General features: G+C 41.9%; 1 protein-coding gene across 8 annotated transcripts in view; it reads right to left on the bottom strand.

Annotated features, from left to right (window-relative positions):
- The window catches only part of LOC126284945 (DNA ligase 4-like), a 616,842-nt gene that overhangs the window by 179,605 nt on the left and 410,200 nt on the right, over positions 1-27,037 (bottom strand). For all 8 annotated transcript variants that reach the window (XM_049984217.1, XM_049984218.1, XM_049984213.1 and 5 more), the window contains exon 4: positions 3,964-4,118. In XM_049984217.1, coding sequence (XP_049840174.1) covers positions 3,964-4,118 — 155 coding nt within the window. The remainder of the gene's footprint in view (positions 1-3,963; positions 4,119-27,037) is intronic.

Genomic DNA, 27,037 nt, shown 5'->3' with positions numbered 1-27,037 from the left:
CTGAGGACCATAGTGTCATGGAGTCAGTCAGTGTCTCACATTACACAGTTATAAATGTTGTCTTCACTTTCATTGCCAACAGTCCAATACAGTGAAATATTTGCTGTAGGTGAGGCTGACCAAGGATATGTAATATGGCCATAAATGTGACAAAGCAGAGCTGTCTTCACTTAGGAAATGAAAGCTTTAGTGACGGTACAAAAGACTACTTCTTTATGGCACAGTGACATGCCAAGCATTCTGTCATAAAGTATGTACAGCTTCAAGTACATACTGCACGACAGAATACCTAGTGTGACACTGTGATGTTTCAACTTTTTATGCATGTGGTATAGTCCTCATCCGACAAGCATGTGAAAGCATTGTATGTTGTCACTCCCACTGCCCAGTTTTATGGATCTCATATTCACTCACAAGATTTATACTAGAATACCCACAGACAATTATATTTTTCTCTAAACACAATGTCCAGAAGAGACTATTATTGGAAGTGTCCTTGTCCTATGTGCATGATCTATAATTATTACCTTGCCCAGCTCCCCACACAATTGAACAAAATACTATCCAGTACTCAGCTCCCCATGCAATTGAACAAAATACTATTCAGTACTCATACTTGCTTTTATATTCAATAAATTTAGAAAGCCATGGGCATTGGTATATAAACTACCAGTTTACATGTAATAATAATGATTTACTTGATGAGTTCTGGTAACTTTTATTGTCTTATGAATAATCCCAAGAAATTATAAAACTTGACTACCACGTATCGGCAAAAGAATTTTAAAGTCAATATAACAGTGTTACCAACAAAAAGGAACATACTGGAAAAGCAATTCTTTTGAGAGATTCATCATCAGATGAATTAGACAATATTCATCATTAGATTTAGTAACTATTCAAATTCCTCGGCTTTGTCATCCTACTTACAGAACTGATGAGCCCAATTATAATAATTAATGTTAATCATAAGATTACATTCCACAATTTTGATTACACTCTTAGAATCTGTCCATCTCATTAATAAACACAAATGTGGTACTCAAACAATGGAAAATCCAGGCTGGAACATAACAATTTATGAAAAGGATAGTTGCTACTCACCATATAGCAGATATGCTGAGTCACAGATAGGCACAATAAAAAGATTGCCACAAAATAAACTTTCAATCAACAAGACCTTTGTCAAAAGTAAGACCACACACACACACACACACACACACACACACACACACACAGGCACAGTAAAAAGACTGCCACAAAATAAGCTTTCGACCAACAAGGCCTTGTCAAAAGTAGAACACACACACACACACACATATGACAACAGTACCTGTCAGCTGAAGCCACACTAAGAGCAGGAGCAGTGCATGATGGGAGAGCTAACTGGGTGCGGGTGAGGAGGAGACTGTGAGATAGCACAGTAGGAGTGAGGGACAGTGATGTGCTGCTGGGGAGTATGCAGAGATGAGGTGGGGAGAGGGTAGGGCAGTTAAGTGTAGTTGGGAGGTTGGACAGAGGACAGGGGAGAGGTGTTTGGGAAGGGAGGGGGGAGATAGTAGAAAAGGAGAGAAGTAAAAAGACTGGGCACACTGGTGGAATAGAGGGCTGTGTAGTGCTGGAATGTGAATAGGGAAGGGGCCTGAAATGAGAAATGTCCTGCCCACTATCCTTCCCACCTCTCCCACAGTGGTATTCCGCCATTCACCAAACCTACACAATGTACTTCTCCATCCCTACACAACCCCTGCTCCCAGTCCCTCAGCACATGGCTCATATTCCTGTAGTAGACTTAGATGCAACCACCAATCTCATCAAAGTCTTGGGTACATCTGAAACCAGTCAGGTGATATAAAAGCTAAGCACCAACCACTGTGCTGCACTCTATTTGGGCATGACAACCAACAAGCTGTCTGTCAGCATGAATGACCACAAACAAACTGTGGCCAAGAAGCAACTGGACCACCATGTTGCTGAGCTCACTGCCCAATGCAACATTCTTCATTTCAATGACTGCTTCACAGCCTGTGCCGTATGGAACCTTCCCACCAATAACAGCTTCTCTGAAGTGCACAGATAAGAAATCACCCTGCAATACATGCTATGTTCCCATAACCCTCCTAGCCTCAAGCTTTGTTAGTCATTGTCCTCAATCATCAGCCCCTTCCCTGTTCCCACTCCAGACTACACAGCCTTCTTTTCCATGAACACACACAATTTTTCTACTTCTTTCCTTTTCTGCAACCCCCACTGTATAGTGGACAGTGGGTTTGTTTATCAGCTCCAGATGTGCTGGCGATGTGTGTCAGAGAGGCTGCAACTTAGACATGACTTCTAAAGACAGGCTGAAGACCACTTAATATTACTTATAAAGTTTACAGACATGAACATAAAAATTCCTGGATTCTAAACATTTACAATGAACAAGAATAGGGTATGCAAGTATATGTATTTCATCTCTGATTTTATAAAACGTAATCATAATGATGAAGACTGAAACTGTAGGGTGGATCTGAAGGGCCTGTTCATTTTGTTGTTGCTCTGGTGAATTTGAATCACTGACAAAGCTGGATGCATTAAGATTTGAAATTTGTGAACCACAGGGGGAGCAGTTTCTGGAGGATATGGATCTGCAGCACACATGGACTGGCTGCTGTCTGATGAAGACATTTTAGTTGGGAATGTAAGGATACTAGCTATTAAATCTTGGGTTTCAGATCCCACATACCATTCAAAAATTACTGTATCACTGCACATTTCTTCTAGAGAGAGATTGGAAACACATGCAGCTAAGTTTCTAATCTTTTCAGAAATGTGTACTCCAAACCTAACACTTGATAAAGTCTTTTTTTATGAAACTTGCCCCAGACATGGATGAATACAATGGAAGACAAAAAGTGCAAAGGAAATATTGCCTACAAATTAAAAATTTTCATTTTGGGTGTTGGAATGTTCACAGCTTGTATAGACCAGGAACCATCCAGCCTAATGTCTCAGAAATTACGCAATGTAAACTGGACTTGGTGACAGTATACAAGACAAGATGGACAGGTGAGGGTACTCATAAAGAAGATGGATACATACTATTTTATGGTGGATGTGTAGGTAAACATAAACTTGGCAATGGGTTTGTGATGCATGACAAAGTATCAAGTTCGATAAAAGAATTCAAGGTTGTTGAAAGAACTTGTGAAATCGTTCATGTGACCTAGAATCCACAAGCTGCACCCAATGTACTGCTTTCTACGTGGGCATGACAACTAACAAGCTGTCTGTCTACATGAGCAGCCACCAACGAACTGTGGCCTAAAGAGAACATGGAGAACATGCTGCCCAAAACAATATGCTTCTCTTTAATGAATGCTTCACAGCCTATGCCATCTAGATCCTTCCTATCAACACCAGCTTTTCTGAACTATCCAGGTGTAAACTCTTCCCGCAATGTATCTTTCATTCCCATAACCTCCCTGTACTCAAGCTGTGCTAATCCCTGTCCTCCACTGACCTATCCCCTCCAGCACAACACAGCCTTCTATCCTATCAATCACTTCTTTTCCCCTTCTCTACTTCTCTCCTCTCCTGCTCACCTTCACCTCCTCAAATCTCCTGACTGCAACTAGTAGTTCCTACCCTGTCCCCATCAGTCCATGCACGGTCCCACAAGCAGCACCACACCTTCCCCCAACTCCAACCTGCTATCCACCATTCTCTGCCCCATGTCTCCTCCTTACCGCCCCATCAGATTGCTGCTCCCATTTGGTTCAGTAGTTATGACTCAGTCAAGTCTCAGTGGCCAGAGACAGTGGTCCTGTGTGTGAGTTGTGCTTGTGTGAATCTGTGTCCTTTCTCTATTTCAAAAGAAGGCCTTTTGCCCAAGAGCTAAAAATTACTTACATCATCATTTATAGTTCTATCCTACTGTAAATATTTGCAACAGAAAATGAACAAATTATTAATACATACTGGGATCACGAGCTGCATGTTTCTGAGCCAGTGCATCGAGACGGGAATTCACATCTGCCACAGTAAATTTCCTTCCTTCTCCACATCGGTTTTTCAGAATAAAGTATGCCACTTCTGCAAAATCTCCTGCCTGATTCACACCAGCTTTTGGAGATCTGCAGGAAATGTAAATGTAAGCATGGTTTAAATAGTTTCTGAGAACAGCAGCCATAAATTAATTGTTACAGACAAAAATCAAAAAGTAAAGTAATCAACAACCAGAATTTGATGGAACTTAAGGCTACTTTACCAAAGTAGTATTTTTATTTATTTATTTCTCACATATTCACAAATAATGGTTTTTATGTACACAAAAAAATTTTTTGAAAAACTTTTTTTTAACTTTGATAGCTGATCTTTATAAATTTTTATGAAGCTGAATCCAAATCTAGCCTTAGTTTTTTTGTATCACCCATAGTTTTTAAGCAATATGCTTTTTATTATATAGTATAAAAATCCTGTGCTATATGGTAAATGGGGAAATTAATGAAACGCTGTTTTACAACATAAGCATGGTTTGTATTTACAGTAAGTTACTTAAAACTATGATGTGTGTTAATAGTGGTTGAACTTGTCAGCTGGAATTGGTTTGTATTTTCTTTCTCTTTTTTCATTGAAGCTTCTTGAGTAGCTTTTCCTACGATGAGTCGCTTGCTGAACTTCTTGGTGAAGTGACCAACAGTACGCCCCCATCATGTTGGTGTTCCAGCGGCCTTGGTAGCGTTTTTCCATCACTTTAATGTCCTAGTGAAAATGCTCTCCTTGCTCCTCACTAACATCTTCCATATTGTCCGGGAAGTAATCAAGGTGACTGTTCAAAAAGTGAACTTCCAGGCTCATTAAACATCCTAAAGTTTTAAACTTCTTTAACATTGTAGCTATAATAGAAACATATTCTGGATCTTTTTCATGTCCTAAGAACCTTGTAATGATACCCATGCTTCTTTCTCATTTAAGGTCATTGTGGATTCAAAGTTAACATCAAACATCAATTTTCTAATGTCACGTCCATCAATGATGCCTTCTTTTAGTTTAGCTTCTGAAAGGTGTGGAAACTTTTGGCAGAGATACTTAAGACATGATCCATCTTTAGGCAAAGCCTGCACAAAGTTTTTCATTAGGCCTAACTTTATATGTAGAGGTTGTAGGAGAACGTTTTTTTGGATCTACAATGTTTTTGCATAGACTGTTCTGCTCACCAGTTTTTAAAGACTCCCTCAAGGGCCAATTCTTTCTGCATAAGTGTTGATCTCTAGCCATACTGTTCCATTCATATAACAAACATGGAAATTTGGTAAAACCACCTTGCTGACTAAGGAGCATGGATGTTACTTTTAGATCACCACATATCATCCAACCATGAGCAGAATAGCCTATTTTATTTAGCACCATTTATAGGTTTTCATAGCTTTCTTTCATATGTACAGAATGTCTTACAGGTGTAGATGCATACATGTTACCATTGTGTAATAAAACAGCCTTTAAACAAGTTTTGGATGAATTAATAAACAGCCTCCAGTCTTCCTCTTTGTATTCAATACCAAACTCATTCATCAGACCGGGAATGTGTGAGTAGTACACCAAATCATAATCTTGTTGAGAAAACTTGAAAAATTGCTGCTCTCTCTATCTATACAAGCATATGCTGGTTCCAACTGCCAATAAGTTCTTTTCTTTTAATCTAGAGCCAAGCAATTCAATTTTTTTTCTTTTGTGGATCCCGATCCCTAATCAAATCGTTATTCTTGGTATGAGTAAACAATTTGGGCTCTAGACTTTCTGTATTACAATGGAATTCATCATCATCTAGTTCATCTAAATCAGATTGTACACTGCAAAATACTTCTTTTGGAATAGAATTTAAATCATCTGGTGGTTCAGGAACCAGCAAATCTACACCATGCCATACTGGTCGGATGGCAGACGGAAGGTTAGGGTAGCTTATTACCTTCTTGTTTTTCGAATTATGGCCAGTAATATCAACACTGCAAAAGTAGCAATTATCAGAATGATTTCTTGGCTCCCTCTATATGATAGGAACAGCAAATCTAAATGATTTTTCTCATTTTTGGACCATTTTCTCAACTCTTCAACACACACATAACATACATTATGCAGCACCCAAGATTTATCTTGATCACCAAGTTCAGATCCAAAGTATGATAGATAAACCTTTTTCACAAAGTCTGTAATGTGTGTTTGCTGTTTTTTTTTTCACAAATTCACCATAAATATAACAAAAACTGTCAGCAGAGTTTTTACAACAATGATTAGACACTGTATTGAGTACACGTACAGGAAATGGGAAAGTGAGGTTAAGTTGATTGTAAACAAAACACCATCTGTTAACACAAAAATAGAATTGACCTTTTTTTGCCAGCAAATCTTTTTCAGCAGTGCTACCAATGTCATCTACGTTCATTACACCTTCCTTTTTAAATTACACTCATGGAAATGGAAAAAAGAACACATTGACACCGGTGTGTCAGACCCACCATACTTGCTCCGGACACTGCGAGAGGGCTGTACAAGCAATGATCACACGCACGGCACAGCGGACACACCAGGAACCGCGGTGTTGGTCGTCGAATGGCGCTAGCTGCGCAGCATTTGTGCACCGCCGCCGTCAGTGTCAGCCAGTTTGCCGTGGCATACGGAGCTCCATTGCAGTCTTTAACACTAGTAGCATGCCGTGACAGCGTGGACGTGAACCGTATGTGCAGTTGACGGACTTTGAGCGAGGGCATATAGTGGGCATGCGAGAGGCTGGGTGGACGTACTGCCGAATTGCTCAACACGTGGGGCGTGAGGTCTTCACAGTACATCGATGTTGTCGCCAGTGGTCGGCAGAAGGTGCACGTGCCCGTCGACCTGGGACCGGACCGCAGCGACGCACGGATGCACGCCAAGACCGTAGGATCCTACGCAGTGCCATAGGGGACCGCACCGCCACTTCCCAGCAAATTAGGGACACTGTTGCTCCTGGGGTATCGGCGAGGACCATTCACAACCGTCTCCATGAAGCTGGGCTACGGTCCCGCACACCGTTAGGCCGTCTTCCGCTCACGCCCCAACATCGTGCAGCCCGCCTCCACTGGTGTCGCGACAGGCGTGAATGGAGGGACGAATGGAGACGTGTCGTCTTCAACGATGAGAGTCGCGTCTGCCTTGGTGCCAATGATGGTCGTATGCGTGTTTGGCACCATGCAGGTGAGCGCCACAATCAGGACTGCATACGACCAAGGCACACACGGCCAACACCCGGCATCATGGTGTGGGGAGCGATCTCCTACACTGGCCGTACACCTCTGGTGATCGTCGAGGGGACACTGAATAGTGCACGGTACATCCAAACCGTCATCGAACCCATCGTTCTACCATTCCTAGACCGGCAAGGGAACTTGCTGTTCCAACAGGACAATGCACGTCCGCATGTATCCCGTGCCACCCAACGTGCTCTAGAAGGTGTAAGTCAACTACCCTGGCCAGCAAGATCTCTGGATCTGTCCCCCATTGAGCATGTTTGGGACTAGATGAAGCGTCGTCTCACGCGGTCTGCACGTCCAGCACGAACGCTGGTCCAACTGAGGCGGCAGGTGGAAATGGCATGGCAAGCCATTCCACAGGACTACATCCAGCATCTCTACGATCGTTTCCATGGGAAAATAGCAGCCTGCATTGCTGCGAAAGGTGGATATACACTGTACTAGTGCCGACATTGTTCATGCTCTGTTGCCAGTGTCTATGTGCCTGTGGTTCTGTCAGTGTGATCATGTGATGTATCTGACCCCAGGAATGTGTCAATAAAGTTTCCCCTTCCTGGGACAATGAATTCACGGTGTTCTTATTTCAATTTCCAGGAGTGTATTTTAACTATATAAAAGCTGTTAAATTCTTTAAAAAATTGCTTAATTTAATAAATTTAACTCTAAAATGTGAAAAAATGGTTGGTGAAACAGATTTTTTAAGTATCATATTTGGATTTCCCACCTTAAAAAACATAGGAATAAGGTATTTTCAGCAGAAAAGTTTTTCCATCATTGGCCTATGTAATTATTGCCCCTGTAAGTATAACTTACTGTCACAAATCCATGTTTGTTTAACTTTTAAGGTATCTTTCTGATAAAACAATTTTATCATCAGCAAAAGATACAACATAACCTACAATGCTGGTCTACTGCTGTGAAAATATATACTGAGGTGACGAAAGTCTTGGGATAGCAATATGCACATATACAGATGACAGCAGTATTGTATACATAAGGCATAAGAGGGCAGGGCATTGCAGGAGCTCTCATCTATACTCACATGATTCATGGAAAAGGTTTTGAGCTACATGATTGGTACATTTCATTTCATTTCAAAAAATGTTAAGAAAATCAATATTCTGAGACCCACAGTGTCAAGGGTGCACTGACAATATCAAATTTCAGACATTACCTCTCACTATGGACAACGCAGTCACTTAGTGACTGAGAGCAGTGGTGTTTGTGTAGAGTTGTCAGTGCCAAAAGACAAGCAGCACTGTATGAAGTAACCACAGAAATCAATGTGGGACATATGGCTAATGTATCTGTTATGACAGTACGGTCAAATCTGGTGTTAGTGTGCTATGGCAACGGATGACCAATGTGAGAGCCTTTGATAACGGCTGCAGTGAATTTTCTAGGTTTGTGACCATGCTGGTTAGACCCTAGATGACGGGGAAACTGTGGCCTGGTCAGATGATTCTCGAATTTCAGTTGGTAAGAGATGATGATAGGGTTTGAGTGTGGTGCCCTGGTGCCCAGGTCCAGCTCCCCGGCTAGTAGTCAAGTCACTCTCAGCTAGTACAGTTACATTTTGTGCTGACAGTGATGGTGTTGAGGCATTATCAGCCTGTCATGAAATATCACATTCTTGTGTGTGTGATCCTTTTCTTTTTTCATAGTGTTAAATTGTGGCCATCGTGGACCCGGTATTTTTGCAATTCTGGCACGAGCAGTTCCACCTTGAAGAGTAGCAACAAAGTTAGAGCACGAGCAGTTATAGAAACTGCTCCAACAGACCATGGAATCCCTCTGTACTCATGCTGTAGGTCAGCACCAGCAGGTAAGCCACCGCAGCCCCCCCCTTCCCCTCCCCCCTCCCCCCTCGCCCAATGCTGCTTGCCGGCTTTGATGAGTCTACAGGAAGGTGGGAGAACTACCTGCAACAGTTTTTGCTGCACTGTTTGTCAGCTTATCAACAGGTTTTTGATTGTCAACCACATGTGATGACAGCACAGTTATACTTTAACCACCACTACAAGTTCCCTGGGCAGTTTTACGCAGTGTGGATCACCAACCAGCAAGATCTTTCATGTAAGTGTAGGTCTGAATGTCCCCAATATGTTACCTTGTATGTGGACTCACTAATTAGGGATTATGGAATAGCACAAGATCAAGGCAGCAGCAAAAGATGTACTGTCTGACAATTAGCAGAAGGTGAACTCATGTTGTTGTTGTCTTCAGTCCTGAGACTGGTTTGATGCAGCTCTCCATGCTACTCTATCCAGTGCAAGCTTCTTCATCTCCCAGTACCTACTGCAACCCACATCCTTCTGAATCTGCTTAGTGTATTCATCTCTTGGTCTCCCTCTACGATTTTTACCCTCCACGCTGCCCTCCAATACTAAATTGGTAATCCCTCGATGCCTCAGAACATGTCCTACCAACCGATCCCTTCTTCTAGACAAGTTGTGCCACAAAATTCTCTTCTCCCCAATCCTATTCAATACTTCCTCATTAGTTATGTGATCTATCCATCTAATCTTCAGCATTCTTCTGTAGCACCACATTTCGAAAACTTCTATTATCTTCTTGTCTAAATTATTTATCGACCATGTTTCACTTGAATACATGGCTACACTCCATAAAAATACTTTCAGAAATGACTTCCTGACACTTAAACCTATACTCGATGTTAACAAATTTCTCTTCTTCAGAAACACTTTCCTTGCCATTGCCAGTCTACTTTTTATATCCTCTCTACTTCGACCATCATCAGCTATTTTGCTCCCCAAATAGCAAAACTCCTTTACTGCTTTAAGTGCCTCGTTTCCTAATCTAATTCCTTCAGCATCACCCAACTTAATTCGACTACATTTCATTATCTTCATTTTGTTTTTGTTGATGTTCATCTGTTATCCTCCTTTCCAGACCCTATCCATTCCGTTCAACTGCTCTTCCAAGTCCTTTGCTGTCTCTGACAGAATTATAATGTCATCGGCAAACCTCAAAGTTTTTATTTCTTCTCAATGGATTTTAATACCTACTCCGAATTTTTCTTTTGTTTCCTTCACTGATTGCTCAATATACAGATTGAATAACATCGGGGAGAGGCTACAACCCTGTCTCAGTCCCTTACCAACCACTGCTTCCCTTTCATGTCCCTCGACTCTTATAACTGCGCTCTGGCTTCTGTACAAATTGTAAATAGCCTTTTGCTCCCTGTATTTTACCCCTGCCACCTTCAGAATATGAAAGAGAGTATTCCAGTCAACATTGTCAAAAGCTTTCTCTAAGTCTACAAATGCTAGAAACGTAGGTTTGTCCTTCCTTAATCTAGCTTCTAAGATAAGTCGTAGGGTCAGTATTGCCTCACGTGTTCCAACATTTCTACAGAATCCAAACTGATCTTCCCGTCTGTAAAGAGTTCGCGTTAGTATTTTGCAGCTGTGACTTCTTAAACTGATAGTTTGGTAATTTTCACATCTGACAACACCTGCTTTCTTTCGGATTGGAATTATTATATTCTTCTTGAAGTTTGAGGGTATTTTGCCTGTTTCATACATCTTGCTCACCAGATGGTAGAGTTTTGTCAGGACTGGCTCTCCCAAGGCCGTCAGTAGTTCCAATGGAATGTTGTCTACTCCGGGGGGCCTTGTTTCAACTCAGGTCTTTCAGTGCTCTGTCAAACTCTTCACGCAGTATCGTATCTCCCACTTCATCTTCATCGACATCCTCTTCCATTTCCATAATATTGTCCTCAAGTATATCGCCCTTGTAGAGACCCTCTATATACTCCTTCCACATTCCTGCTTTCCCTTGCTTGCTTAGAACTGGGATTCCATCTGAGCTCTTGATGTTCATACAAGTGGTTCTCTTATCTCCAAACCTCTCTCTAATTTTCCTGTAGGCAGTATCTATCTTACCCATAGTGAGATAAGCCTCTACATCCTTACATTTGTCCTCTAGCCACCCCTGCTTGGCCATTTTGCACTTCCTGTCGATCTCATTTTTGAGAAGTTTGTATTCCTTTTTGCCTGCTTCATTTACTGCATTTTTATATTTTCTCCTTTCATCAATTAAATTCAATATTTCTTCTGTTACCCAAGGATTTCTACTAGCTCTCGTCTTTTTACCTACTTGATCCTCTGCTGCCTTCACTACTTCATCCCTCAAATCTATCAATCTTCTTCTACTGTATTTCTTTCCCCCATTCCTGTCAATTGTTCTCTTATACTCTCCCTGGAACTCTGTACAACCTCTGGTTAATTCAGTTTATCCAGGTCCCATCTCCTTAAATTACCACCTTTTTGCAGTTTCTTCAGTTTTAATCTACAGGTCATAACCAATAGATTGTGGTCAGAGTCCACATCTGCCCCTGGAAATGTCTTACAATTTAAAACCTGGTTCCTAAATCTCTGTCTTACCATTATATAATCTATCTGAAACCTGTCAGTATCTCCAGGCTTCTTCCATGTACACAGCTTTCTTTTATGATTCTTGAACCAAGTGTTAGCTATGATTAAGTTGTGCTCTGTGCAAAATTCTAGCAGGCGGCTTCCTCTTTCATTTCTTAGCCCCAATCCAGATTCACCTATTACGTTTCCTTCTCTCCCTTTTCCTACTACCAAATTCCAATCACCCATGACTATTAAATTTTCGTCACCCTTCACTATCTGAATAATTTCTTATATTTCATCATACATTTCTTCAATTTCTTCATCATCTGCAGAGCTAGTTGGCATATAAACTTGTACTACTGTAGTAGGCATGGGCTTTGTGTCTATCTTGGCCACAATAATGCGTTCACTATGCTGTTTGTAGTAGCTTACCCACACTCCTATTTTTTATTCATTATTAAACCTACTCTTGGATTACCGCTATTTGATTTTGTTTTTATAACTCTGTAGTCACCTGAGCAGAAGTCTTGTTCCTCCTGCCACCGAACTACACTAATTTCCACTATATCTAACTTTAACCTATCCATTTCCCTTTTTAAATTTTCTAATCTACCTGCCCGGTTAAGAGATCTGACATTCCACACTCCGATCTGTAGAACACCAGTTTTCTTTCTCCTGATAACGACATCCTCTTGAGTAGTTCCTGCCCGCAGATCCAATTGGCAAACTATTTTACCTCCGGAATATTTTACCCAAGAGGACGTCATCATCATTTAATCATACAGTAAAGCTGCATGCCCTCGGGAAAAATTACGGCCGTAGTTTCCCCTTGCTTTCAGCCGTTCGCAGTACCAGCACAGCCAGGCCGTTTTGGTTATTGTTACAAGGCCAGATCAGTCAATCATCCAGACTGTTGCCCTTGCAACTACTGAAAAGGCTGCTGCCCCTCTTCAGGAACCACACGTTTGTCTGGCCTCTCAACAGATACCCTTCCATTGTGGTTGCACCTATGGTACGGCTATCTGTATCGCTGAGGCACGCAAGCCTCCCCACCAACGGCAAGGTCCATGGAACTCACATGAGCATGGTAACCAGCCCCCCAAGCACTGTGGGGTGGGCCAAGTAGCCTTGCATTCTGCTGAACTGCTGTGTGTTGGCTCTGTAGATGATTCACATGCTGATTCATCATGGTGCTGTCTCTCTTTGCCCACCTTAGACTTGGCGGATATGAGTCAGTTGCCATTTGCATTGTTAACCGCATTTTCAGTGTTGCTCCCCTGCTGTTTCCACACAGTGGGCAAGCCAGCAGTCTTGCCCTGATTGTCACTTGGTGCACATTCAACAGGACTGCCACATGTAGATATATCCTGTGAGGTATGCTGCATAATAGGCCATTTGGCAACAATTTGTAACAGCTGGCGAGCCATGGGACTGTTGTTGGTGGTTCCAGTGATTCCCCTGGACTAAAAAGACTATCTCCAATGCCCACAAGCATTACCCTAGTGAATTCTGTTAATGTTGGCAGAGGAAGGGTGACCGATTGGGTTTCAGGTAGCGACAGTCAGCTTCATTAGCTTGGATACCTACAGGCTCCAAGGGTGCACACATTCCGCTTTTAACACGCCCATGCTTGTCTGTTAGCCAGGCATGAAATCTGCTACATGTTAGCAGCAGCATGCGCAGGCTGCTTTAGTCACACCCAAGTCAAGTTAACCCCCACCCATGCACCCTATGGGAGTCTAGATTGGCTGCCCATCTCCTTGCTGTGCTTTGCAATGTAGAAGTTCATTCTGTATGCTTTCATTGTAGTGTTGTGGGTAGGGTTTGAAAGTTATAAAAATATCCAAGTATCACAAGGCGAAGATCCATGAGATATGTATTCATTCTGGGTCATAGTATACCAAAAAATGGTGTTTTTTTTTTTTTTTTTTTTTTTTTTTTTTTTTTTTTTTTTTTTTTTTTTTTGACAAATTTCAAGTTTACTTATTTCGATATCAACGGTTTTTCTCTGCAACTTCATTCTCTTTCAAATGGTACTGGTTATTCTCAATTTGAATCCTAATCAGGTCGCCTCATATGATACATGTTTCTGTAATAAGGAGAGTCCTTTCTGAAAGTTGATATCCTTTGCACCTAAAAAGCTGAAAATGGCTATTATAGCGCAATGCCATCTAAAGTAAGGCTTTTGAGTCTAGTTTCTGTACTTCAGTGTGTTCGAGGTGAATGTTACCCCAGTTATACCAGTTTTAAATATTTTTTCCAGGATGTATATTGCAGCCTTGCTGGATTTATTCCAAGTGGCCCAAATAGTTTATTTTAAATTAGCTAGGCATTTTAGTAGCCATGAAGTTTGTTTTTCTTATTATGTTAATCTAGAAAGTACGTGTCTGAAAGTAGTAGTTTTTCTTTCATAGTAAGCTTTCTTTGCACTATGTTGCATACTACCTGAAGGTGATTTTTAACGTCCACTGAGCCATATTTTTTTCCTATTTCACTCAACGTTTTCCCTAAATTCAGAAAGCCTATATACTGCTAAATGGCCTCAAGTGCTTAGTATACATTTCCACATACTTGTCATCCATTAGGTCTTTATCCTCTTTAAAAAAAAAGTTGTGGAGTGAGGAAACTGCTGGTCAGCTTTACAAATATGTCATAACATGCTCAAATCTGACTAATGAGTCTAGTACCATAACTTTTTACACAACTTGTATTGCGAGACACCTACTGATTTATATTAAGGTGCCTTAATGCATGGCAATTATTCCTTTGGTGGATTTGGGCTCTGATTCATGATTGGTATGTATTTCTCACTCCATAATTCCTCCAGAATCTTCTTTAAGTTTAGTTTGTTCATTCTGTTGCTCCCACCGTTATGATAAATGAGCTGCACTGAAACTACCTATGCAAACATATATCTGGCTACACTGTAGGTATGTTGGATTCACAGTGCAACCTGTTATCACATGCAGCAGACTGAACAGGTCCCGTGAAGCTTGCCAGGCTAGTGAAAACCCAAGCTGACCTGCTTTAAATAGTATGCTTCAGAACACATGTACTTTTGTGTCTCTGTTATGGTATGATGAGCTGCTTTAATTGTTGCAGCAGAGATAGGGGCAGGCAGGCTGGAAGGAGAATTTGTACACCTCTGACAGCCTCTTGTGCTGCCTTGCTTGAAAAGGCCACTATGTCAGGTTGTGTCATACAGTAAACAGTATAGTTATTTAAAGGGGGAAATTCTCTGTCTCTGCATCTTACAGTACTGCAGAAAAGTAACTTACAGTGCTTGTGGTTAATTCACAATTTACACAGAACATTTTTGGATTAGAAACTTTTTTGTTTTTTGCTTCCAGATAGTTGATAATATACATTTATTGTCTCAATCAGCCCCTTTCAAGATCTGAACTCTTTACTGTAGTTGCATGACCAGCTGTCTGAGAACACCTTGGGATGAGCAGAAAATTTTGAGGCTCAAATCTCCCTTAAGCCATCAGCAATATGAAAATTTTGTGATTCCCACACCAATCCCCTTCACCATGTGCAGCTAGGTTAAAAGTGAGTAGCAGTATTTGCACGACCTAGGCTTCATTCTACCAATTTTGTCAAGTAAGTGAATTACCCCTCTGGTGGCGATTCAGAAGCCACACAGTGGCATGCATCTTTGCAGCAATTTTAAACAAACAGTCAACACATGATGTGTTGCCTACCAGTCTCCTATGTTTGATACTAGTAGATTTCTTTTGGCCTGGAATGCACTTTCTCCTACTGCTAGTCTCCTTTTTATGCCCTCCTTGCTCCTTCTGTCATTATTTTGCTGCCTAGTTAGCAGAATTCCTTGATTTTGTCTGCTTCATGACCATCAATCCTGCTGTTAGGTTTCTCAGTGTTCTCAATTACTTTTGTCTTTCTCTGGTTTACTCTAAATCCATAGTATGTACCCAATAGGCTATTCATTCTATGCAACAGATCCTGTAATTCTTATTCACTTTCAGTGAGCATAGCAAAGGCATAAGTGAATCTCATCATTGATATCCTTTCACCCTGAATATTAATCCTGCACTAGGGTCTATCTTTTATTTCTGACATTGCTTCTTCGATGTACAAATTGAACAGTAGGGGCAAAAGACTATGTCCCTGTCTTACACCTTTTTTAATCAGTGCACTTCGTTCATCATCTCATGTTCTTACTGTTCCCTACTGTTTTTGCCTTTACCTGTCTTTACCCATAGCTTACCTATACTTTTTCCAGAATTTCATATATCTTGCACAGTTTTATACTGTCAAACACTTTTTCCAGGTCAACAATTCCTATGAATGTGTCTTGACTTATCTTCAATCTTACACCTATTATCAACTGCAATGTCAGAATTGCCTCTCTGGTGCCTTTACCTTTCCTAAAGCCACACCAATCGTTTTCTACCAGACCCTCAATTTTCTTTTCCATTCTTCTGTATATTACTCTTGTCGACAACTTGGATGCATGAGCTATTAAGCTGATTGTGCAATAATTCTCACATTTGCTCAGCTGTTGCTATCTTTAGAATTGTGTGGACCAGGATTTTCCGAAGGTATGATGGCATATTGTCAGTCTCATAAATTCTACACATGAGTGTGAATAAGCATTTCATTGCCATTTCCCCCAATGATTTTAGAAATTCTGATGGAATGTTATCAATCCCTTCTGCCTTATTTGTTCTTAAGTCCTCCACAGCTCTTTTAATTCTGTCTCTAATACTGAATCCCCTATCTCTTCCTTACTGACTCCTTTTTTTTCTTTTATCATGTCATCAGAGAAGTTCTCCTCCTCATAGAGGAGGAATTCCCTTTGCACTATTACTGTTGCTACCCTCGCTTTTAATTTCACTGAAGGTTGTTTTGACTTTCCTATAAGTTGAGTCAGTCCATCCAACAATCAACTCTTTTGCAATTTTCTCACATTTTTCATGCACCCATTTCACCTTAGCTTCACTGCTCTTCCTACTTATTTCCTAGCTAAGTGACTTGTATCTCTATAATCCTGAATTTCCCTGAACATTTCTGTACTTCCTTCTTTCACTGATCGGCTGGAATATTCTACATCTACATCTACATCTACATCCATACTCCGCAAGCCACCTGACGGTGTGTGGCGGAGGGTACCTTGAGTACCTCTATCGGTTCCCCCTTCTATTCCAGTCTCGTATGGTACGTGGAAAGGAGGACTGTCGGCATGCCTCTGTGTGGGCTCTAATCTCTCTGATTTTATCCTCATGGTCTCTTCGCGAGATATACGTAGGAGGGAGCAATATACTGCTTGACTCTTTGGTGAAGGTATGTTCTCGTACCGAGCTACTGAGCGTCTCTCCTGCAGAGTCTTCCACTGGAGTTTATCTATCATCTCCGTAACACTTTCGCGATTACTAAATGATCCTGTAACGAAGCGCGCTGCTCTCTGTTGGATCTTCTCTATCTCTTCTATCAACCCTATCTGGTACGGATCCCACACTGCTGAGCAGTATTCAAGCAGTGGGCGAACAAACGTACTGTAACCTACTTCCTTTATTTTCGGATTGCATTTGCTTAGGATTCTTCCAATGATTGTCAGTCTGGCATCTGTTTTACCGACGATCAGCTTTATATGATCATTCCATTTTAAATCACTCCTAATGCGTACTCCCAGATAATTTATGGAATTAACTGCTTCCAGATGCTGACCTGCTATTTTGTAGCTAAATGATAAGGGACCTATCTTTCTATGTATTCGCATCATATTACACTTGTCTACATTGAGATTCAATTGCCATTCCATGCACCATGCGTCAATTCGGTGCAGATCCTCCTGCATTTCAGTACAATTTTCCATTGTTGCAATCTCTCGATACACCACAGCATCATCTGCAAAAAGCCTCAGTGAACTTCCGATGTCATCCACCAAGTCTTTTATGTATATTGTGAATAGCAACGGTCCTATGACACTCCCCTGCGGCACACCTGAAATCACTCTTACTTCGGAAGACTTCTCTCCATTGAGAATGACATGCTGCGTTCTGTTATCTAGGAACTCCTCAATCCAATCACACAATTGATCTGATAGTCCATATGCTCTTACTTTGTTCATTAAACGACTGTGGGGAACTGTGTCAAATGCCTTGCGGAAGTCAAGAAACATGGCATCTACCTGTGAACCTGTGTCTAAGTCCCTCTGAGTCTCATGGACGAATAGCGCGAGCTGGGTTTCACATGACCGTCTTTTTCGAAACCCATGCTGATTCCTACAGAGTAGATTTCTAGTCTCCAGAAAAGACATTATACTCGAACATAATACGTGTTCCAAAATTCTATAACTGATCGACGTTAGAGATATAGGTCTATAGTTCTGCACATCTGTTCGACGTCCCTTCTTGAAAACGGGGATGACCTGTACCCTTTTCCAATCCTTTGGAACGCTTCGCTCTTCTTGATACCTACGGTACACCACTGCAAGAAGGGGGGCAAGTTCCTTCGCGTACTCTGTGTAAAATCGGACTGGTATCCCATCAGGACCAGCGGCCTTTCCCCTTTTGAGTGATTTTAATTGTTTCTCTATCCCTCTGCCGTCTATTTCGATATCTACCATTTTGTCAACTGTGAGACAATCTAGAGAAGGAAGCACAGTGCAGTCTTCCTCTGTGAAACAGCTTTGGAAGAAGACATTTAGTATTTCGGCCTTTAGTCTGTCATCCTCTGTTTCAGTACCATTTTGGTCACAGAGTGTCTGGACATTTTGTTTTGATCCACCTACCGCTTTGACATAGGACCAAAATTTCTTAGGATTTTCTGCCAAGTCAGTACATAGAACTTTACTTTCGAATTCATTGAAAGCCTCTCGCATAGCCCTCCTCACACTACATTTCGCTTCGCGTAATTTTTGTTTGTCTGCAAGGCTTTGGCTATGTTTATGTTTGCTGTGAAGTTCCCTTTGCTTCCGCAGCAGTTTTCTATCTCGGTTGTTGTACCACGGTGGCTCTTTCCCATCTCTTATGATCTTGCTTGGCACATACTCATCTAACGCATATTGTACGATGGTTTTGAACTTTGTCCACTGATCCTCAACACTATCTGTACTTGAGACAAAACTTGTGTGTTGAGCCGTCAGGTACTCTGTAATCTGCTTTTTGTCACTTTTGCTAAACAGAAAAATCTTCCTACCTTTTTTAATATTTCTATTTACGGCTGAAATCATCGATGCAGTAACCACTTTATGATCGCTGATTCCCTGGCTACATTAACTGATTCAAATAGTTTGGGTCTGTTTGTCACCAGAAGGTCTAATATGTTATTGCCACGAGTCGGTTCTCTGTTTAACTGCTCAAGGTAGATTTTAGATAAAGAACTTAAAAATATTTCACTGGATTCTTTGTCCCTGCCACCCGTTATGAACGTTTGAGTCTCCCAGTCTATATCCAGCAAATTAAAATCTCCACCCAGAACTATAACATGGTGGGGAAATCTACTCGAAATATTTTCCAAATTATTCTTCAGGTGCTGAGCCACAACAGCTGCTGAGCCCGGGAGCCTATAGAGACATCCAATTACCATGTCTGAGCCTGCTTTAACCGTGACCTTCACCCAAATCATTTCAAAATTCGAATCTCCGTCAATTTCCTTCGATACTATTGCACTTCTTATTGCTATAAACACGCCTCCCCCTTCACTGTCCAGCCTGTCTCTGCGGTATACATTACAATCTGAGTTTAGGATTTCATTACTGTTTACATGCGGTTTCAGCCAACTTTCTGTCCCTGGTACTATATGGGCGTTGTGACCGTTTATTAATGAGAGCAGTTCTGGGACCTTTCTATAGACGCTCCTGCAGTTTACTATTAGCAGATTAATATTGTTATTCCCTGTTGCATTTTGCCTACTCCTGCCTTGCCGCGTCTCAGGAGGCATCTTGTCAGGCCTAGGGAGGGAATTCTCTAATCTAAAAAAACCCCATGCGCACTCCACACGTACTCCGCTACCCTCGTAGCCGCTTCCAGCGTGTAGTGCACGCCTGACCTATTAAGGGGGACCCTACATTTCTCCACCCGATAGCGGAGGTCGAGAAATTTGCATCCCAGCTCTCCGCAGAATCGTCTGAGCCTCTGGTTTAAGCCTTCCACTCGGCTCCAAACCAGAGGACCGCGATCGGTTCTGGGAACGATACTACAAATAGTTAGCTCTGATTCCACCCCGCGAGTGAGGCTTTCCGCCTTCACCAACTCCGCCAACCGCCTGTACGAACTGAGGATGACCTCTGAACCCAGACGGCAAGAGTCATTGGTGCTGACATGAGCAACAATTTGCAGTCAGGTGCACCCAGTGCTCTCTATCACCGCCGGTAGGGCCTCCTCCACATCTCGGATGAGGCCCCCCGGCAAGCAGACAGAGTGAACACTGGCCTTCTTCCCCGACATCTCCGCTATTTCCCTAAGGGGCTCCATCACCCGCCTAACGTTGGAGCTCCCAATAACTAATAAACCCCTCCCCCCGTGTGCCTGCTCGGACCTTGCTGAAGGGGCAGCCACATGTCCATTCACAGGCAGAGCGGGCGATGCCACACGGCCTGCCTCCACATTGACTCTCCACCTCGTGCGCCGCGAACGCCGGTGAAGCATGTAACACCTGGGGTGTACCTTGTGACGCACCAGACTCCCCACTGCTGGTATACTCCGAGGCAGCATCCTGAAAACGGCTGACCGCGGCCATCAACACGCTCAGCTGTTCGCGAACAGTGGCCAGCTCCTCCTGCATCCGTACACAGCAATCACACGTCCTATCCATCCTAAGGAATCAATTTACTGAAGAGACTTAATCAACTTTTAACTAGACTGCTAATTCACTTAAGGCGGCTGATTATTGACTAAACTGTGATTGCTAACCACTTCTTGTAGAAAACAATGATAATAGCACTACCTGTCTCTGGACTGTATTCAAAACAAACACTAGCACTACTAGCACTATGACTGACTAAAGGGACTCTCTCTGACTGTATTCAAAACAAACACGAAATCTATGGAACACTATTACTAGCACTCGACAATTAAAGCTTCCTAGAAGCAAAACACACGGAAGAAGTGACAAGAAAGAAAAATACTGTTAATGCTTAAATTAAGGTAACTCGCTGCACAGCAGACGTGAAACAGATGGCGGTTAGGGCGACCCATGGTTTCCTCACAATTACCTCCCTTGTATCTGTTTTTTTTTCCCAAATTCTGTGACTGCCCTTTTTAGAGATGTCCATCCCATTTCAGTTGAACTGCCTATTGAGCTGTTCATTGTCACAGTATCTATAGCCTCACATAACTTCAAGTGTATCTCTTCATTCCTCAGTATTTCTGTACCCCACTTCCTTGTTCATTGTTTCTACCTGAACTAGTCTCTTAAACTTCAGCTATTCTTCATCACTACTAAATTGAGATCTCAGTTTGTATCTGTTCCTGTGTATACCTTACAATCCAATCTGATTTTGGAATCTGCCTGACCATGATATAATTAACTGAAATCTTCTCATGTTTCCAAGTATACCACATCCTCTTGTGGAACTTGAACAGAGTATTTGCTATTATTAGCTAAAATTTATTGCAGATCTCCATCAGTCTCTCTCCTCTCTCATTCTTACTATCAAGCCTATATTCTCCCATAGTCCTTTGTTCTACTTCTTCCCCTACAACAGCATTCCAATGACCAACGAGTATTGGGTTTTCATCTCCCTTCATATATTGAATTACCTGTTTGATATCCTCATTTACTGTCTCTATCTGTTCATCTTCTGCTTGCGATGTCAGCATATCTACCTGAAATATTGCTGCTGATGTTGGTATGCTGTCAATTCTGACAAGAACAACCCTATTAATGAACTGTTAACAGTATCTTCCTATTCATAACAAATCCTACTCCTGTTATACCATTTTCTGCTGCTGCTAATATTACCCTGTACTCATCTGACAAGAAATCCTTGTCTTGTTTCCATTTCACTTCACGGACCACCACTATATTTACATTTAGACTTAACATTTCCCTTTCCAGATTTTCTCACTTACCTACCACATTCAAACTTCTGACATTCCATGCTTTGACTCATAGAACATTAGCCCTTTGTTGGTTATTCGATTTTTTTCCCTCATGGTTACCTCCCCCTTGGCAATCCCCTCCTGGAGGTCCGAATGGCGGACTATCACTTTTCAATTACAGGCCACATGTCCAGTGGACACACATTACGTGTCTTTAACGCAATGATTCCCGTTACCTTTTGTATCCTCATGCTGTTGATCATTGCTGAGTCTTCCACCTTTTAGGGGCAGATTCCCACCCAAAGAACAAGAGAGTGCCCTGAAACTCTGTCCACTCCTCTGCCTCTTTGACAAAGCTGTTGGCAGAATGAGGGCGATTCTTATGCAGATGGTCTTCACCTGCCAGTGCTGATAATTTTTGTTTGAAATTCAAGCAGTGGCAGGGTTCGAACCTGGGACCAAGCATGTTATGATTACAAGGCAAAGATGCTATCCCTAGACCATGAGTGTGATTCCTGCTAAATAAAACTTATGACAAGTAGGTGGTATAAAAAAAGTTTAAAAACAGTAATAAAAATGAGTACACTGCTAGTGTGTACCAACTGAAATAAAATGAATTCATAGCATCTACTATTGCATGTCCCTACGCATGAGTACATTGAAGCTGTTGTCAAACTACTGGTGTCCAAAAACCTGCAAGAGGTCCAGGTCTTTTGGGCAAGATTTCTTACTATGTCAAGTTCATTCTTCAGGCCACACACATCTGCTGTACTCTTAACAAGCTTCACCAAATGGGTGACAAATTTATGTGGTCTGCAGATTGTCAACAGGCTTTTCACAGTCCCTCAAGCAGTTTTTTTCCTCCGCTCCCATTTGGCCTCTTTTACACCAGGTAAATGGTTAATCCTGGCATCCCAGTATTGGTGTTGTTCTGTTGCATTGGAAACTAGATGGCACTGAGGAGCTCATTATTTATGCACCGAAGACACATTCCAGGGTGCAATGTAACTACTCCCAGATGATAAGGGAGGCACGGCATATTTTTCTGTATGGAGCAAAGTTCCTACCCATTGCCAACAATTAGCGCTTGGTCTCACTCAGCCCTCACTCTAAGCTACCACATTGGACTGCCCACCGATTGCAGAGATGGGGCCTCTTTCTCAGCAGGCCAATTATTGCTATGATGTTTGTTACCAGTCCACTGTATGCAGCATGCTAATGCGGATGCATTGTTGTGGTTGCTGGCAGGACCTAATCTAGAGTTCGATCAACAGGTGGCTCTCATTTCGTATTGAACAAAACCTTGGCTGTCAACCCAGTATTTCTGGAAAATTGCTTCAGCATTAAGAGGGCATGGCCTGAGTGGACTCCTTCAGGAGCAGATTCAGTGTGGCATACATTTTTTCTGCTGCGGGATTGGCTCAACGTTATCCAGGGGGTCCCCACGCTCACCACAGACAGGCAAAGCTGTTGAGTGGTCATCCCTCCAGCATTGTATCCTCACATACTACTGTTGCTCTCATATTGCACTAAGGTATGTCTCCTATGAAGGCTTTGGCACAATGTCATGTCTAAAGGCCTGCAATGAGTTGTGATTTTGAATATCTTGTGATGGCATGCACAGCCTACACATAGAAACAGGCTGCACCACCACATCAATTTTCTCATGGTCAGTTCTAGAGCACCCTTAGGACAGGGTGCACATAGACTTTGCACACCCTTTTTTAGGAAGCATGTGGTAGTTAATGTTCTTCTTCTTCTACTTTTTGTGTTACAGCCTCTGTAGGACCATGGGTAGCCCCTTCATGGGCTGCATTTTCCTCTTCTTCTCTCAGAACCTCTTCATTCTTTCTCTTCCTCTCTCCCGCTCTTCTTCTGAGATCTCCAGTATCTGTTTCTCCTGTTGGCTCCACTGGTAACACTCTAATCTTTTACTGTATTCTTCTCTGTCATTGATCTCTGGCATATTGGTCAGTGAGGAGCTCATTATTTATGCACCGAATATACATTCCAGGGTGCAATGTAACTACTCCCAGATGATAAGGGAGGCAATGAGGTTAATGTACAACACACTGTCAAATTTCTTGTATGTTGCCAAACTGTCCTCCACAACACTGACAGCAACTATTTGCACATTTTCGGTCAATCATCTACATCTACATCTACATCACTACTCTGCAATTCACATTTAAGTGCCTGGCAGTGAGTTCCACTTTCACACTATTTCTCTAACATTCCACTCTTGAAAAGCATGCAGGAAAAATGAATGCGTAAGCATTCCTATGCGATTTCTGATTTATCTTATTTTATCGTAACAATCATTTCTCCCTAAGCAGACATGGGTCAATGAAGTGTTTTTGCATTCGGAGATGGCTGGTTATAGAAATTTTGTGAAAATATCTCACTTCAACAAAAAATCTCTTTGTTTTAATGTTTGCCACCCCAACTTGCATGTCATACCTGTAATTCTCTCTCCCTTATTTCGCAGTAATATGAGGGAGGACCAGAAAGTAACTCACATTTTTTTTTTCTCTCCTGTTGTTGTAGCTGGAATGTTGAAATTTCGCAACAATATAGTTTGAAGTTTTCGCTACAGAGGGTACTTTGTTTTCATGTGCAGCTCTAGTGAGAGAAGCCTGAATTATGAAACATACATGGGGTGTATGTTACTGTCATCAACTTGTCAAGAGAAGTGTAGTTTGATTTTTGTGGGCTACAGGGCATAAACAGTGAAATTCACAGAGACGTGTGGTATGTATGGGGATAACTGTATGGAACCTAGAAATGTCTGCAGGTGGTGTACGTTCTGCCAAAAGGGCCATGTGAACCTTCGTGATTTGCCACACTCCATGCAGCTGGCAACTGCTCCAGCCCAGCCACCGAGGCAGCAATTTTTAACTACCAGCATGTGCAACTTCGAACCGTATCACTACACATCACTTTAAAATTTCTTACGGTGCAATGTACGATACTGTTCATGACACATTGAAATTTCATAAAGTTAGTGATTGCTGAGTGCAAAAGAACTTACTAGACAACCACAGGGGCCAGCAAATGATGACAAGCTTGGATCACTTTGCGCGTTATGCTGCAGGAAGCATGACTTTCTGAAAGGAACTGTAACTGGTGATGAGATGTGGGAATACCACTATGCGCCTGAAACCAAACAGGCCCCTATGGAGAGGAAAAAACATGATGGTTCCACAGTATGAATCAAATTCAGAGTAACTCAGTCTACTAGGAAAGTGCTTGTGACAGTGTTCTGGGATATGCATGGTGTGTTACTTGTGGACTTTCCTGAACATGGGACCACTGTGAATGCTACAGCCTTGCGCCCTTCATGACAAATGCCACAAACTTCTTCATGACAATTCTCACCCCCATGTTGCTGCTCTTGTTCACGAGAAAATCACAAAATTAGGGTGGGAGGTGCTCCAACATCTGCCATAAAGTCTGGACCTTGCACCACCGGACTTTCATCTGTTTAGGCCCATGAAGAAATTCCTGGCTGGCCAGTGCTTTGTGACAGATGTAGAAATGAAATCAGCAGTTCACAGATAGCTATACTCCAACTAAACAGACTTCTATGAACAGGGCAATTTGAAACTGATACCATGATGGGAGAAATGTGTTGAGAACATTCTCTCTAACTTTTTGGTAGTAAAATTATTGTGCATTACTTTCTGATCTTCGCTAATACAAAATAAGCTGCCCTCCCCTTTTGAACTTTTTCGATGTCATCCATCAATCGTATCTGCTACTACGAATCCCATACCACACAGCAATACTCTATCAAAGGATAGACAAGCATAATGAAGGTAGTCTCTTGAGTGGATTTGGTGCATCTTCTAACTGTTCTGCCAATAAAACACAGTCTTTGGTTCATCTTCTCCACAATATGTTCTACATGTTCATTCCTATTTAAGTTTTTCATAATATTTATGCCTAGAAATTTACTTCAACTGATAGCTTTTAGATCTATGTAATCAAAATTTAATGGAGTACTTTTAGTGCCCATGTGGATTAATTGACAGTTTATATTATTGAGGGGGAACTCCCACTTTGCACACCATAAAGATATTTTATCTAAATAATTATGGAACTGGTTTTGATCTTCTTGTGACTTTACTAGACAGGCAGTAAATGACAGCATCAGCTGCAAGAAATCGAAAAACGCTGATCTGATTGTCTCCTAAATCATTTATATACTGGATGTCCACCATTAAAGTTCAAGTTTCAAAGTGCTGCCCATTTCCATCTCCAAGAACATGTTAACATACAGAACTGCAGAATATGGGCAACAGAAAATGTGCATGCACCTTAACAAGTATTATTTCATTCTGCAAGAGTAGATTGATGGTGTAGCAATGTCAGGCGTTATCCAAAACACATATCAGTTAATCAAGGTGATTGGCCAGCACATGCCAACAGAGTTCGTGCACTGACTGCCAGGAGCGCTGTAAGGCATTTTCTCCTTGCTGCAGTGCACGCTCCACGAATTTAATCATTTGCTTTGACTTTTTTAGTATTCTTGTTATTTTTACTGTTTTCCTGACTTAGTTACCACAGAACTGGTAATATTCGTTGCACTGGAAACGTTTCATAATGTTTTTCCTGCTGTTATGTGAGCTTAAAATTAACTTCTCATCTAAACAAAGTGTTGAACAGAATTATATGTTGCACATACTTATTCTCGCTGTGGATAAGACCACAATAACAAGATTGCAAATACAACACAGACAACTTGCGACAGTGGTGACCCTGACGTGATTGCAGCTAGAGAGAGAATAAATCAGCAGTACAAATGGCTACCAGCGAACTTCAAGAATCAGAAACTGGTGGGTGGATGGACCCCACAGTCATATCAAAACTGGTCATGCACCTACCACCATTTTGGCTCCACAACCCAGCATTATGGTTTGCACAGGTGGAAGCGAGTTTCCTCTGTGCCAGAGTGATCGCCAACTCCACTAAGTTCACACTGGTGGTCAGTCAGCTGGACCACCGCTATGCAGCTGAGGTTCAATATATTATAACTTCACCTACAAACACGGAATCATACATGAAATTAAAGACTGAATTAATACAAAAAGTGTCTGCTTCACAGGAAGAACGAGTGCGGCGGGTTCCCACACAAGAGGCTGTCAGTGACAGAAAACCATTGCAGTACCTCTGTCAATTAAGAAGCAAGGTTGTTGTGCACACTGTGCCTGATACATTACTATGCACGTTGTGGAGCAGCCGTCTGCTGGTACAGGTGAAGGCCATTATAGGAAAGTAAATGGACATGTTGCTAGATGCCGTTGCGCACCTGGTAGATCAAAACCAAAGCGCCATCGTACTGACCTCCTGTCCTGACATTTCAACAGCATGTAAC

This window comes from Schistocerca gregaria, chromosome 8, assembly GCF_023897955.1.
Source record: "Schistocerca gregaria isolate iqSchGreg1 chromosome 8, iqSchGreg1.2, whole genome shotgun sequence".
Taxonomy (NCBI): domain Eukaryota; kingdom Metazoa; phylum Arthropoda; class Insecta; order Orthoptera; family Acrididae; genus Schistocerca; species Schistocerca gregaria.
Note: the sequence above shows the minus strand (reverse complement) of the source record. Positions and strands in the feature narration are given on the sequence as shown.